Raw genomic sequence first — 12839 nt, 5'->3', positions numbered from 1 at the left:
AAAAAAAAAAAAAAAAAAAAAAAAAAAAAAAAGATACACACTACTATATATAAAATAGATAAACAAGGACCTACTGTATAGCACAGGGAACTATATTCAATATCTTGTAATAACCTATAATGGAAAAGAATCTGAAAAAGAATATATATATATGTGTGTGTGTGTATATATATGTGTATATATGTATATGGTTGGCCAAAAAGTTTGTTCGGGTTTCTCCATAACATCTTACATCTCCATATATGTGTATATATGTATATGGTTGGCCAAAAAGTTTGTTCGGGTTTCTCCATAACATCTTACATCTCCATAACATCTTACAGGTATATCACTGTGCTGTATACCTGAAACTAACACAACATTGTAAATCAACTATACTCCAATTTTTTTAAAAAAGGATAAATGATGAACTTTTCTCAACTAAAAAATAATAATAATTGGAGGTAGGCAGCCCTGGGCACATTGCTACTTTATGCAGTTGTGTGGTCCAGCTCCTGCACCTTCCCTGCTATCTCAGGCAGTGGGACCCAGGGAGGGGAAGATGGTGTGTCTTACCCCTTTCAGGGAGACTTTTGAGAAATACCACACAACCCTTCTTGCATCTCACGGCCCAAAACTTGCCACATGGTTAAACCTTGCTACAAGAAAGGCTGAGAAACTAATCTTTTAGGGGAGTGGTGGTATGCCCAGCTGAAAATCGGAATTCTTTTATTAAAGAGGGGAGAATGGGTATGGGGAGCAACTAGCGGTTTCTGGCCAGGGGCCTCTCAAATCAAACCAATGGATTATTGCCTATTTGCTCTAACCCACCTGTGTTCCTACTAAGAGGAAAGGGTGTGTGTTCATACTCTCATGCATTCTTTCGTTTTCTCTCTCCCCTTCCCTCCCCTCCCCTCCCCTCCCCTCCTCTCTCCTCCTCTCCCCTCTCTCTCCTCCAGGCTGTACCTGCTGTGAGTGACCCCACCCTCTCGCTTAGCGATGTGTGGTGATTGCTTTGCCATATGCTCAGTATTCTGCCCTTAGAGTTTTAGTAGGTGGATAGAGTCCACCTCATGAACACACATCATTCTTTTCTATTGTGGACACTTCGGTTGTTTCAGCTTTTTGATATTGTAAGACTGTGGTAAATATCTTTGTGCCTTTTTTGGAGGGAGGAGAGGGGCACATAACTGATAGTTTCTGTAGGTTAATATCTTAGACATGGAATTGCAGGATCAAAGGACGTTAGTAGAGATTCCAATAGCATCAACTCAATAGGTTCATGGCAAGAGCTAATAGCTGTTCTTAAGTGTATTGACTCAATGAATGCTCACAATTACCCTAGGAGGCATATTCAGCAGTTCCATTTATAGTGATCCCCAAGAGGAAACTGAGGCACTGAGAGGTTATAGAGCACTAATCCAGCGTTGTCGCAATGGTTTGGTGAGCCTGTAGGCACATCATTTAGCACAGTGTCAGCGGCTGTATGATGAACATTTCTCAGGCTTGCAATGCATGGCTGCCACATTGCCCTGCCAAGCACACGATACCAAGCTGTGCTCCCACTGGCAGGACAGGATGGCTGAATAGTGGACTATCTGCTGCTTTTAATAAACAGCACTGGGCCAGATATGTATCAACCTTGTGCATATACGTTTATTTAGAAACACAGTCGATTCTCTTTATTCACGATAGTTATGTTTTACTGTCACTGTTAACACAGAATTAGTGCATAGTGAACCATTGCTCCCAGGGGAGATAGAGGTTTAGGTTCCTGCAAGCCTCCGGTCACAACATTTTTGGCAAGGAATCAATACAGAACCTTGCTTTATGTGTGCTTCTGTTTAAAGACACCTTATTTAATATATGTGCTTGCTGCATGAACAGTGAATTCACAGCACCACAACTGATGCCTAAGTGAAGCTTATCTAACATGTGTGTTTTCTCTGTAAGGCACACACAGCCTTCTTATGCTTGGGAACACGAGACAGCATTTCAGCACTGTGCTTGGGGGCCGTTTTAGACAGTGAACTAGACAACAAAAAAGTACAAAAATGTGAAACACATGGCACTAAATAGACCACAAATAGGGCACATGTCTACAGTACAAGGGCTAAAACACAAGGGCAGAGCATTGCCTTGAACCTCAGCTTGGGAATGTGTACATCAGGCAACACAGGTTTCACCATTCTGTGGCCCATGTCAGCGCGTGACCGTGAAAGCGCTGCAGGTATTGGTTTGGGGAGTACAAATAAATTTTAGCAAGTAGATAAATTGCAAATACGGAATCTACAAATAAAGAGGATCAACTGTATCTCTGTTTTGGTCAGTTCCAGCTAATTGTATTTCTTTCTTTCTTTTTTTTTTCAGACAAGACAAGGCACAGGTTTGTGCTTTTCGCCATACTGCCAGCACTAATAGGTGGTTTGCTGTTTTTAAAATGTACGTATACTTTCTTTTTTAAAAATAATATGTTTTCAAACTGGCACGGGTTTTTCAAAGGCCAGAAAATGATTAATTTGAAGATGAAAACAAAGTTTGAAATCTTAGCTGTTTCGAAAGAAACAGAACCTTTTTTGTTGTACTTGTTGTCTGGGGTTGCTGAGTGTGTCGGGTTCCCCAAGATTCTGCATTATCTTGAGGTGGAATGAATCCTTGGGCCATAGAGAGCTGCACAGGAGTGGGAACACAGACGAATATACTTAGGACTGTTCCACAGCCTCATATCTGTGGCCCACCTCAACATATAGTTATACTTCTGGTCTCAAGCCAGATTTTGCAAAAAAAACCTCTTACTCTTGGCTGCCATGGTCATAATTTTCATGACTTATAGCCCAGAAGGAGGTCCCAGGTAGGAAGGAGCATTTGTTGAGTCAGGTGACATGGAGTGGGTAAAATGACCTGGTATTACCTGTGTTGCCTTCCTGAGCCTTCCTCAGTCTCCAGAAAGGAACCCATATGCCCTGGAGAACTGGTAACCTCATCCCAGCCTGTTCTTTCCTGGTGTCAAGAAACCCCTCCTCAAGTCCCAGAGGATGTTGACTAGGCTGTAAATTTCAGAGTAGAGGTTCTTGAAGCCCCATCAGTTTCCGTATCAGCCTTCACCAAAAGGAAATTTCCGAGACTGATTTGTCACTCTCACAGGGAATGTTGAAGAGGAAGCTTTCTGCAAGGTGATGGCATCCGGGGTCCATGTCATTTCACAGTCATGTCTTGAATCAAGTTCACAGACTAGATTTAAGTTTCCCTAGACCTGCACTGTTCAATACAGTGGGTACTAGCCACGTACAGTGATCTAAATATAAATTTTAATTAATGAAGATTAAATAAAATTTAAAATTTCGTTTCTCAGTCATACTAGCCACACTTCAAGGGCTCAGTAGCCACAGATGGCTAGTGGCTACCATATGAGACCAAATAGAGAACAATTCCATCATTGCAGAAAGTTCTGTTGGTCAGTGCTGACCTAGACTTTTTTGGGGTATTGGCACTAGAATATGATTTCCCGAAGGTTCCATTTCTATATTATAGGTTTCAAATACCACGAAGATCCCTAAGTTATAGATTACCAGTCAACTGAATCTCCTCCAAACAAGTTATAAAAAAATCAGCTGAAGAAAGTTTTAAGCCATCATTACCAATACGTAAAACATTTGGGGAGCTCAGGTGTTCTTTTTAAAAAGTTATTTTTAATAGCGATATTTAATAGCGATATTATAGTTAATCATCTCCTTAACAGATTGGTCCCCATAAACCAAAATAATTTTCCACTCATGTGTTTTTCTTGGGAGGGAGGAGGGGTGTCTACCACCAGAACTCCTGAACCGGAGAAAAGTAGCACTGAAGACTTTTCTGTCTGATTTAACTTACTAAAAAAAAAAAAAAGTTTGAGCTTCCCCGGTGGCGCAGTGGTTGAGAGTCCGCCTGCCGATGCAGGGGACACGGGTTTGTGCCCCGGTCCACAACGGGAGAGGCCACAACAGTGAGAGGCCCGCGTCCGTGTACCGCAAAAAAAAAAAATAAGTTTATTCAGTGGAGGGAAACTTACACCAGTGATCACTACTGGTAGCACCATATAACCTGGAAAAACAAATTGTTCTAAGAAATAATTACTTCAGCAAGCATCTCAACCCTAAAGCCATGAATTGGGAAAGTGAGGCATTTGACATGGAGCCTTCAGAAGGGGAGAGAGTTGAATGTAAACAGCTCCATCGGCTAGTTGTAGTTGACACTTTTACAAGCTCAGTCAAGCCTGTGGACTTGGCTTCTGGACCATTAGCATGGCTCCAGGCTAGCTGATGCCTTCGATGGGGAGGAAACTGATGCATACACGTGGGACCGTATCTTAACGTCCAAACCGGTGCTGTCCAAAATGGTAGCCACGAGCCACATGTGGCTGTTGAACCCTTGAAACAGGAGAGTCCAAATTGAGATGTGCCATCAGTATAAAATAGACACCGGGTTTGTAAGACTTCTTATTAAAAAAGGAATGTAAAGTATCTCATTAATAATGTTTATATTGATTACACGTTAAAATAGTATCTTTGATTTGTTGGGCTAGTCAATGAAATGTATCATGAAAATTAATTTCATCCATTTCTTTTTTTTAAATATAATTGCTCTACTATTTTTATTTTATTTTATTTATTTTACTTTATTTTATTTTATTAATGTTTTGGCTGTGCTGCGTGGCATGCGGGATCTTAGTTCCCCAACCAGGGATTGAACCCGTGCCGCCTGCAGTGGAAGCACAGAGTCTTAACCGCTGGACCGCCAGGGAAGTCCCCATCCATTTCTTTTTACTGTGTAATGTGGCTACTAAGCATTTTAAATTACTTACGTGGCTCACATTATATCCCTATCAGGCAGCGCTGGCCCAGAACATTCCAGCCTTCCCTCCATCTTTGGCTTTATGCACAAGCTGCTATAGAAAAAAACGTTCGTCAACAATTTTTGTTTTTCTATCATCTGATGACCAGTTTTCGAACAACTCTTTGGCCCAACTCTATGGCCAATTTGATGCAAGCATTTAGGAGAGTAGGAAATACCAGCTCGACAGGGCTCTGCTTTAGAATTTTCCCAGTTCAGGCCTCTAGCCAGCAACTCCAGATTCCAGCTTTTCTTTTCAGCTCTTTAACTGAGATGCAAATGTCTTCATTTGTAGGTTTTCTGGGACGCCCATAGCAGATAAACACGGAGAACTAGGTAAGTGTCCTGCAGACTGCTCAGTGGGTGCATTGTATATCGTGCACTAGAAGCAGAACAGCCTGATGTAGAGGGCCTGTTCCTTGGGGAGCCAGATTCTACTTATCTGTCAGTTAGTTGCCTTGAACAGTAATAAGTTACATCAGCAGATATACTCACCACGGTTCATTAAGCACCAAATGGCGACTTCCCATGTAACATCTCATTGAACCCTCTCAGTGAGCTTTGCAAGGGGGTATCTTTACAGCTTGTTTAGAGACAGCAAACGTGAGACTCGGAGAAGTCAGGTCCCATCGCTCATAAATGTAGAGCTGGGATTCAAATCTAGGTCTTCAGACTCCAAGAGTTATCCTGTTACCCACCACAATCTGCTCCCTCCTTCTCCCATCCCAGGAAAATTGAGCCAAGGATAGGGTTCACTTCAGGAGCCAGGGTCAGAGCTGGGCCCGTATCGTGAACAAAAGATAGGATCCAAACACAATGAACGGTGGCGGTGGGTGAAGTCAGTTGCCGTAAGGAGGCTCCAGAAGGCCCTGTTCTGGCAGAGTCCCCGTGGTCAGGAGGCAGGGGCCCACGAGCCGGGCTTTGAGGGATGAAGGGAAGAGTAAAGGCCCAGGGCTGTAAAAGGCAGGGTAGGGGGTGGCAAGTCATCCCTCTTGGGGGCAGCGTATGTTGGTGGGATAGAGGTTGAGCCAGGCCAAGATATTGAGAGAGAGTTGCCGAGAGGTTGGGTGATTTTTTTCTGGGAAACCACTGAGGATTGATTGATTGATTTTTGGCTGTGTTGGGTCTCCGTTGCTGCGTGTGGGCTTTCTCTGGTTGCGGCAAGCGGGGGCTTCTCTTTGCGGTGGCTTCTCTCGTTGCGGAGCACGGGCTGTAGAGCGCAGGCTCGGTAGTTGCGGCTCATGGGCTCAGTTGCTCCGCGGCATGTGGGATCTTCCCCAACCAGGGATCGAACCCGTGTCCCCTGCATTGGCAGGTGGATGGATTCTTAACCACTGTGCCTCCAGGGAAGTCCCCACTGAGGATTTTTGAGCAGAGCTATGCTTTGGAAAGATCTCTCTGCTGGTAAAGCATAGGGTGAATTAATAGACAAGAGGCTAGAGATGGGGACACTGGTTGGTGGATAAATGAAATAATCCAGCCAAGCAGAGGAGAGGTTGAATCAGGGTGGTCATGGCAGAAATGAAGGAGGGCTAGGTTTCAGAGAAAGTATGGATATCGTATGAACAAAGTCTCAGTGGAGAGTGTAGTCTGGTGCCAGACTCCCTGGGGTTAAATGGCAGCTCTGTCTCTCACAGCCCTCGGACAAGTCAATTAAACTCTTTGCCACCTCAGTTTTCTTCTGTGGACAATGGGCATAACAATAGTATAGAAATCACAATGATAGTGTAGGTAATAATAGCAGAGAAATAATAGGTACAAACAAGTTATTGTAAGCAAAATACTTAGAAGAGTGACGGGCTCATAATGGTGCTCAGTAAATGTTAGCTATTATGGTTATGATTATTCTTCAAGAAAGGAGCCAAGGGGCTTCCCTGGCAGAGCAGTGGTTAAGAATCCACCTGCCACTGCAGGGGACACGGGTTCGAGCCCTGGCCCGGGAAGATCCCACGTGCCGTGGAGTAAGCCTGTGCGCCACAACTACTGAAGCCCGCGTGCCTAGAGCCTGTGCTCTGCACCAAGAGAAGCCACCACAATGAGAAGCCCATGCACCACAATGAAGAGCAGCCCCCGCTCGCCACAACTAGAGAAAGCCCACGCACAGCAACGAAGACCCAACACAGCCAAAAATAAAAATTAATTAATTAATTGATTAATTAATTAGTTTTTTTGAAAGAAAGAAGCCAAAAGGGACAGGAATTCTGACCCTTGGCAGCATGGCAGGCACAGCGGAGGACTCAGGCGGGGCCCTTGTTTGGGAAGGTGAACTTGTGCTCTGACAGGCTGAGTCTGGGGTGCGGGCACATCACGTGGATAGGGGCGTCCAGCATATTGGAGAAGTGGCTTTAGGGGCTGGGGTTACAGGTTGGGGAGCATCTTCGTCAGAACAGTGATGGATTCCCTGAGCATTTGAGGTCACCAAGAAAGAGAAGCTGAAGGCCTTCGAGTGGTGGGTGAGGCAGAGGAGCCAGGAGGAGACCCAGGCGGCGCCCTGTTAGGGGTCCGAGGGGGAGGCCACGTGCTAGAGCTGCAAGGGGGCAAAGCGGGAGGCAGCAGTCGAGACCTTTGGCTTGGTTGAACGAGTTGCTGACTTTCATGAAAGCTCCTGGGTGAGTGGTTGGAGTGGAGGGATCGCAGCACAGCAGTGAGGGTCTGGGGGCAGTCAGACCAATGGGTGGGCTTGGGAGGCTTCCTTTCTCCCCAGCTGCCAGGCAGGACAGTGACCAGGTCACCCGGGAAGTCAGTTGCAGCAGAAGGCCTGGGGCAAGGGGTTCTAGGGGCAGCTCAGCCAGCTTCAGGGTGCAAAGTGGGCAGCGGTAGTGAGTCTGCGAGGGGTTGATGGTCCAGGAGGCCCCATGGAGAGGCGTTGGAGAGGAGTCAGGTAGCCATGGATGAGGTGAGGGGCAGGTGTGCTAGCAGTGTGGGGAGAGGTAGAAGACCTGGGGGTTATGGTCAGAGGTGGGGCGTTTCGGATTTGAAGTAATGTGTGTGAGGGCAGGTGACGGTGAGATCGGAGGAGTGCCTCTGCTGAGATCCACTTGGTAGCAGTGGAGGCGTGGCCATCACAAACAGTGACGGGGAATGTTGTTCATGGGAGCGCTGTCATCCCGGGCCACTGAGAAAGGTGATGGGGTATCCCAGAACTCACTCCTTTCCCTTGCTCCTTTATTCATTCAGCAGATAACTTATGGAGATTACTAGATATCAGGCACTGTGTTAGCCCATGGCTTGAGATCAATGTACCCAGTGAGGCTAGACATTGTGTGGGATTCAGAGAAAGCATATATTAAAGCTCCTACCCTGAGGAGCTTATGGTCACAGTGGGGAGAATGGATGAGTGTGTAAGAAACAGAAAGACTTAGGCAAGAAGCACATGGTGATGGGCTGGAATGGATGGTCAGGGCTGGGCAACCAACAGGAGGGAGGTGAAGAGGCCAGAATAATCATGAAGACTTTGAAAGGAGTACGATGTGAGCTAGATCTTCAAAGCAAGAGCAGAGTGGAAAAGGCATTCCAGCTGGGAGAATCAGCAGAGACATGGAGGGGAACGAAACCTGTCGTGGTTATTTGATAAAGACGTCAACCTGCTTAGCATCAAGTTGAAGAAATGGCAAAAGAGACAATATTTGCAAGAAAATTTTTGGACGTCAAGGGCATTAAAATCAAGTGATATGGGAGTAGGGGGTCATTGTAGGTTCTGGAGCAGGAGAGTTTTGCGTGAAAAACATTGCTTTGGAATGATGAGCTGGGAAAGTAAACCTGACTTCTTAAGGTAACATCCCAGGGAGAAACCTAGGTAGGATGGGGTTGGGTGTGGGAGAGGAGCTTACTTTCCTTGGCGTATTTTTGTTTGCTATTCAGATTTTGTACTTTGTGTGTTTCCTACCCTATTTAATAATACTTTTTAGATTTAAAGAGCCCACTGTGGCTGCAGGGAGGAGTTCCCTCAACTCAGTTATTAAAGGGTTACAGATATGATGGAGAGGCAGGGCTTGGGAGAGGAGCTGGGGAGGGGCAAGCACAACCAGGAAGAAATGTGAACTTGTCACATCTCCGTGAGACCAGTGTCAGGAAGAGCTAACCCCAATTAAAAATATCTGAGGGGGGCTTCCCTGGTGGCGCAGTGGTTGAGAGTCGGCCTGCCGATGCAGGGGACACGGATTCGTGCCCCGGTCCGGGAAGATCCCACATGCCGCGGAGCGGCTGTGCCCGTGAGCCATGGCCGCTGAGCCTGCGCTCCGCCATGGTAGAGGCCGCAACAGTGAGAGGCCCGCGTACCGCAAAAAAATATATATATCTGAGGGCAACCAAGTAAATATCAGGTATCTGAGGGAAGTTGGGTGTGATATTACCCTTCTCACCAAGACAGTGCTGGTATTCTTCACTTTTGGTAAATGTCTGGAAAACAGAGCCAACCAAATTAAAAAGGGAGCCGAGTCCCCCAGTTCTCTGGGAAGAAAGACTTGCAGGTGCTACCTCAGTCTGAAGGAGAACTGGAGATGCAGGCCTGATTCTTTGGCAATGGACGCACCTGGCTGTGGGAGAGGGTGAGAAAGTCCCTGCGGAAGAGCCTGTGCTGCCAGGGCTAGGTGGAGAGCTGCTGCCCACTTTATCCCCCTCAGAAATCCACAGCACCCATTTTCAAGTCCTACAGGATTCTTCGTAAGGAAAACTCCTATGCCCTTTATCTAACCCGTGACTCCAGCACTAAATTTTTATGAATTCCTGTTACCAAAGGAATGCAGATATTTTGGGAGCTGTGGTCTGATCTGGCCTATGGAAATATAGACCATGGGGAAGACAAAAAAAGCCATGGAATGGAATCTCAGTTCGCAGGGACTTGGTCAAGGCTGGAGCTGGGTGTTTGGGCTGATTTCCTCTGAGTTACCCAAGGGTGCTCTGTCATCACCACAGAGATGAATAATCAGAAAGAGAAACTGAAAGAAGAAAACCACACCCGGGGATTCATGTGGCAAAGAAGGAGATGACTGTTAGAAGGGGTGACAGTTTACATATGGGTCTTAAGGGCCCAGCTCTGTTGTTTGGAGATTTCATTTATACTCAAAGACTGAGTTGGTTTGAGAAGATGGGACTGTGAATTAGTGCTGTGCACTGAGAGTAGAACTTCTGGTGGATCTCCAGCTACCATCTCATGAGAGCCCAAGACCAATCTCCCTCCATCTCTGCTCCCTAGAACCCTTGCTTTTGATGGGTTTATTACAAAAGGGCTACCCGCATTAGAATCGGAGGGTAATTTATAGACTCATAGACTGCAGCACAGACTGACTGCATTTTATACTAATACGAGATATTTCTTTTATAGCACCTGTTGTTTGGTAACAGAAGATGAAGTCAAACGCGTGCTAATTACATTATTTCAGTCACTTTCAGAAGGCATCTGATTTACCATTTGAGTATTACCTCATCCTTGAGGAAACTTTGGAAGTCTAACCTGAATGGACCCTTTAATAAGAAGCAGTGTTTCAGGACTTCCCTGGTGGCGCAGTGGTTAAGAATCCACCTGCCAATGCAGGGCACATGGGTTTGATCCCTGTTCCGCGAAGATCCCACATGCCGCGGAGCAGCTAAGCCTGTGCGCCACAACTACTGAGCCGGCGCTCTAGAGGCTGCGAGCCACAACTACTGAGCCTGCGTGCCACAACTACTGAAGCCTGCACACCTGGAGCAACAAAAGAAGCCACTGCAGTGAGAAGCCTGCACATTGCAACGAAGAGTAGTCCCCACTCACCACAACTAGAGAAAGCCCGTGCACAGCAATGAAGACCCAACACAGCCAAAAATAAAACAAATAAATAAATTTATAACAACAAAAAATAATGCTTCATGGAAGAAACAAGGACTAACAAACAACAGGCATTAGTTTCTACTCTGTCACCAACACTGAGTATCACCAGATACTGTCTTGCCCCGTAATTGTTTATTATAAATTGTATTTTTGGAGAAATGTAAATCTCTGTAAATAATGTAAGTATGTATATGTATATATATATATATATATATGTGTGACTAAGTGGCTCTTTTTTTCTTGTTAGAGTTGTAAAACAAAATAGTCACATGACTCAGGAGGTGAAGGTTTTTTACTAAAATCTATAATCCACTCTTTGGTTTTAGAGGAAAAACAGTTCATTGCAGGATCAGTAGCACGGTAGTTTATCATGTTAGCTGTCACATTGGCAGGTAAACAGAGAACTCTTAAACCAACTATACTCCAATAAAAATTAATTAAAAAAGAAAATTAAAATTTTAATTGTATATTTAGAGAATTTGTTTCAGAAGCGTATGTTTGTCATTCATCAAAAAATACATTTTTGTTGTACAATGTGCATTATTTGTAAATTACGAGGCTATAACAATTTCATGTTCTTCCCAAATGTTTAAATTTTAAGTAACCAATATATGTACTATTGTATATGTTTGAAATAACTTCTTCAATCTTACTTGCACTGTCTCCTCTCAATAGAAAATACTAACCTGAAAAAATTCTTCATCTATTTTTTTCCTCTTTCCTAACTGCAATCACTCTTAAGTGAGAAATGAATTATTCTTGGAATTCATACTTTAAAGTGGCAAAAATGGGAAAAGTTATAAAATACTTTGGGTGTTAAAATCTGTATCTTGATCAGCACCCAAAACAAACAAACGAACGAAAAAACAAACTGTAAAGTGATATACACCAGGGGTTCCCGACCCCTGGGCCTCGGGCCGGGAGCGGTCCTCGGCCTCTTAGGAATGGGGCCGCCCAGCAGGAGGTGAGTGGTGAGCAAAGCTTCACCTGCCGCTCCCCATCGCTCTCATTACCGCCTGAACCGTACGCCCCGCCAACCCACTGCCCGCACCACCGGTCCGTAGAAAAACTGTCTTCCAGGAAGCCAGTCCCCGGTGCCAAAAAGGTTGGGGACCGCTGCTGTACGCATGCAGAACAGCAGCTTCTCCTGGATAAAGAGGTGAATTGCCCCAGCTCTCCGCTGGGCAGCCATCATAGAAACCCGAGATCCCCGGAGTCACCGTGCAAAGAAGGCCTTCGCTCCTGAGCCCGCGCTCTCCCTGCAGTTCCTGTCACATGAGAGTCTTCAGCCTGAAAGAGGAGATGTTTCTTCCCTCCAAGGTGGGTGTTTGCAAAGGGGGCCTGGGACACAGTGGCATCCAGCTCCCCACAGCGTCAGTAAGAGGGAGACCGAGGCCTGGAAGCCCTGCGCACCCCAGAGAAGAGCCCCCGCCTTGGCCTCCAGGTAGCTTAGCTGTCTTAACGAAATGTGTCTTCCGTACTTTGGTCCCCATATGCTCTCTCTGGCCCTTTCTGACCCCATCAGTCAACAGTAAAATTCCTAGTATCCTCTTCAACGAATGTTCATGTCCCCTTTCTGTTGTCAGGAACCCTGGCTCTCCCCTAGGTTGCTGCTTCCCGCAACCCTCTCAAGTGGAAGCTCTCCTCTCCTGTGCGCCTTGTATGCTGGTCCCAGAGGGAGGGGGGCATCCTCCCAGCTTGTTCTGCTTTCAGACCATTGCTCCTTGCCCGGCTTTGATGCTCACACCAGCAGATCACCACCACCTGATAGCCCTTTTCTGAGTTATCCTTTTTATTCTTCGTGGCGTAAAGATGTTTAGTACCAGGTGGAAATCACTCTCCCTTAACACTGCTCCTTTCAGAATCTGAGTGTTTTCAAAACCTGCGAATCATGGTCTCCCCCAGGGCTCTTCCTTTCCCAGCACCGCCCTGGCCCTGCTCCTGACCTTTTTATCAGTAAAGCCCGCAGTCTCTCACCATCTCAGCTACAAGTGTGCCCTCTCTGCTTGTTATCTTCCACACCACACCCTTGAGGGCCCCTAATCCCAAACTCCTGCAAGCCCACCAGGACCTGCAAGCCAGCCATCCTCTTCCCTGGCCCTCAGCTGCTCGGGGTCCTCGTTCTCCTCACTGTTTGGGGTGTTCAGTGTGCATCAATGTAATCACTCCTCTAACCCTCACTCTT

At 46.0% G+C, this 12839-nt stretch overlaps 1 protein-coding gene across 1 annotated transcript in view; it reads left to right on the top strand.

Annotated features, from left to right (window-relative positions):
• CD58 (CD58 molecule) overlaps nt 1-5165 on the top strand; it is a gene marked incomplete at its 5' end in the record, with an annotated part of 38869 nt that extends 33704 nt beyond the window's left edge. The window contains 2 exons of the mRNA XM_027091045.1: nt 2350-2421; nt 5144-5165. Coding sequence (XP_026946846.1) covers nt 2350-2421; nt 5144-5163 — 92 coding nt within the window. The remainder of the gene's footprint in view (nt 1-2349; nt 2422-5143) is intronic.
• Nucleotides 5166-12839: the final 7674 nt, after the last annotated feature.

Source organism: Aethalodelphis obliquidens, unplaced genomic scaffold (genome assembly GCF_003676395.1).
Source record: "Aethalodelphis obliquidens isolate GAN/ISIS:26980383/991018 unplaced genomic scaffold, ASM367639v1 scaffold70, whole genome shotgun sequence".
NCBI lineage: Eukaryota > Metazoa > Chordata > Mammalia > Artiodactyla > Delphinidae > Aethalodelphis > Aethalodelphis obliquidens.
Note: the sequence above shows the minus strand (reverse complement) of the source record. Positions and strands in the feature narration are given on the sequence as shown.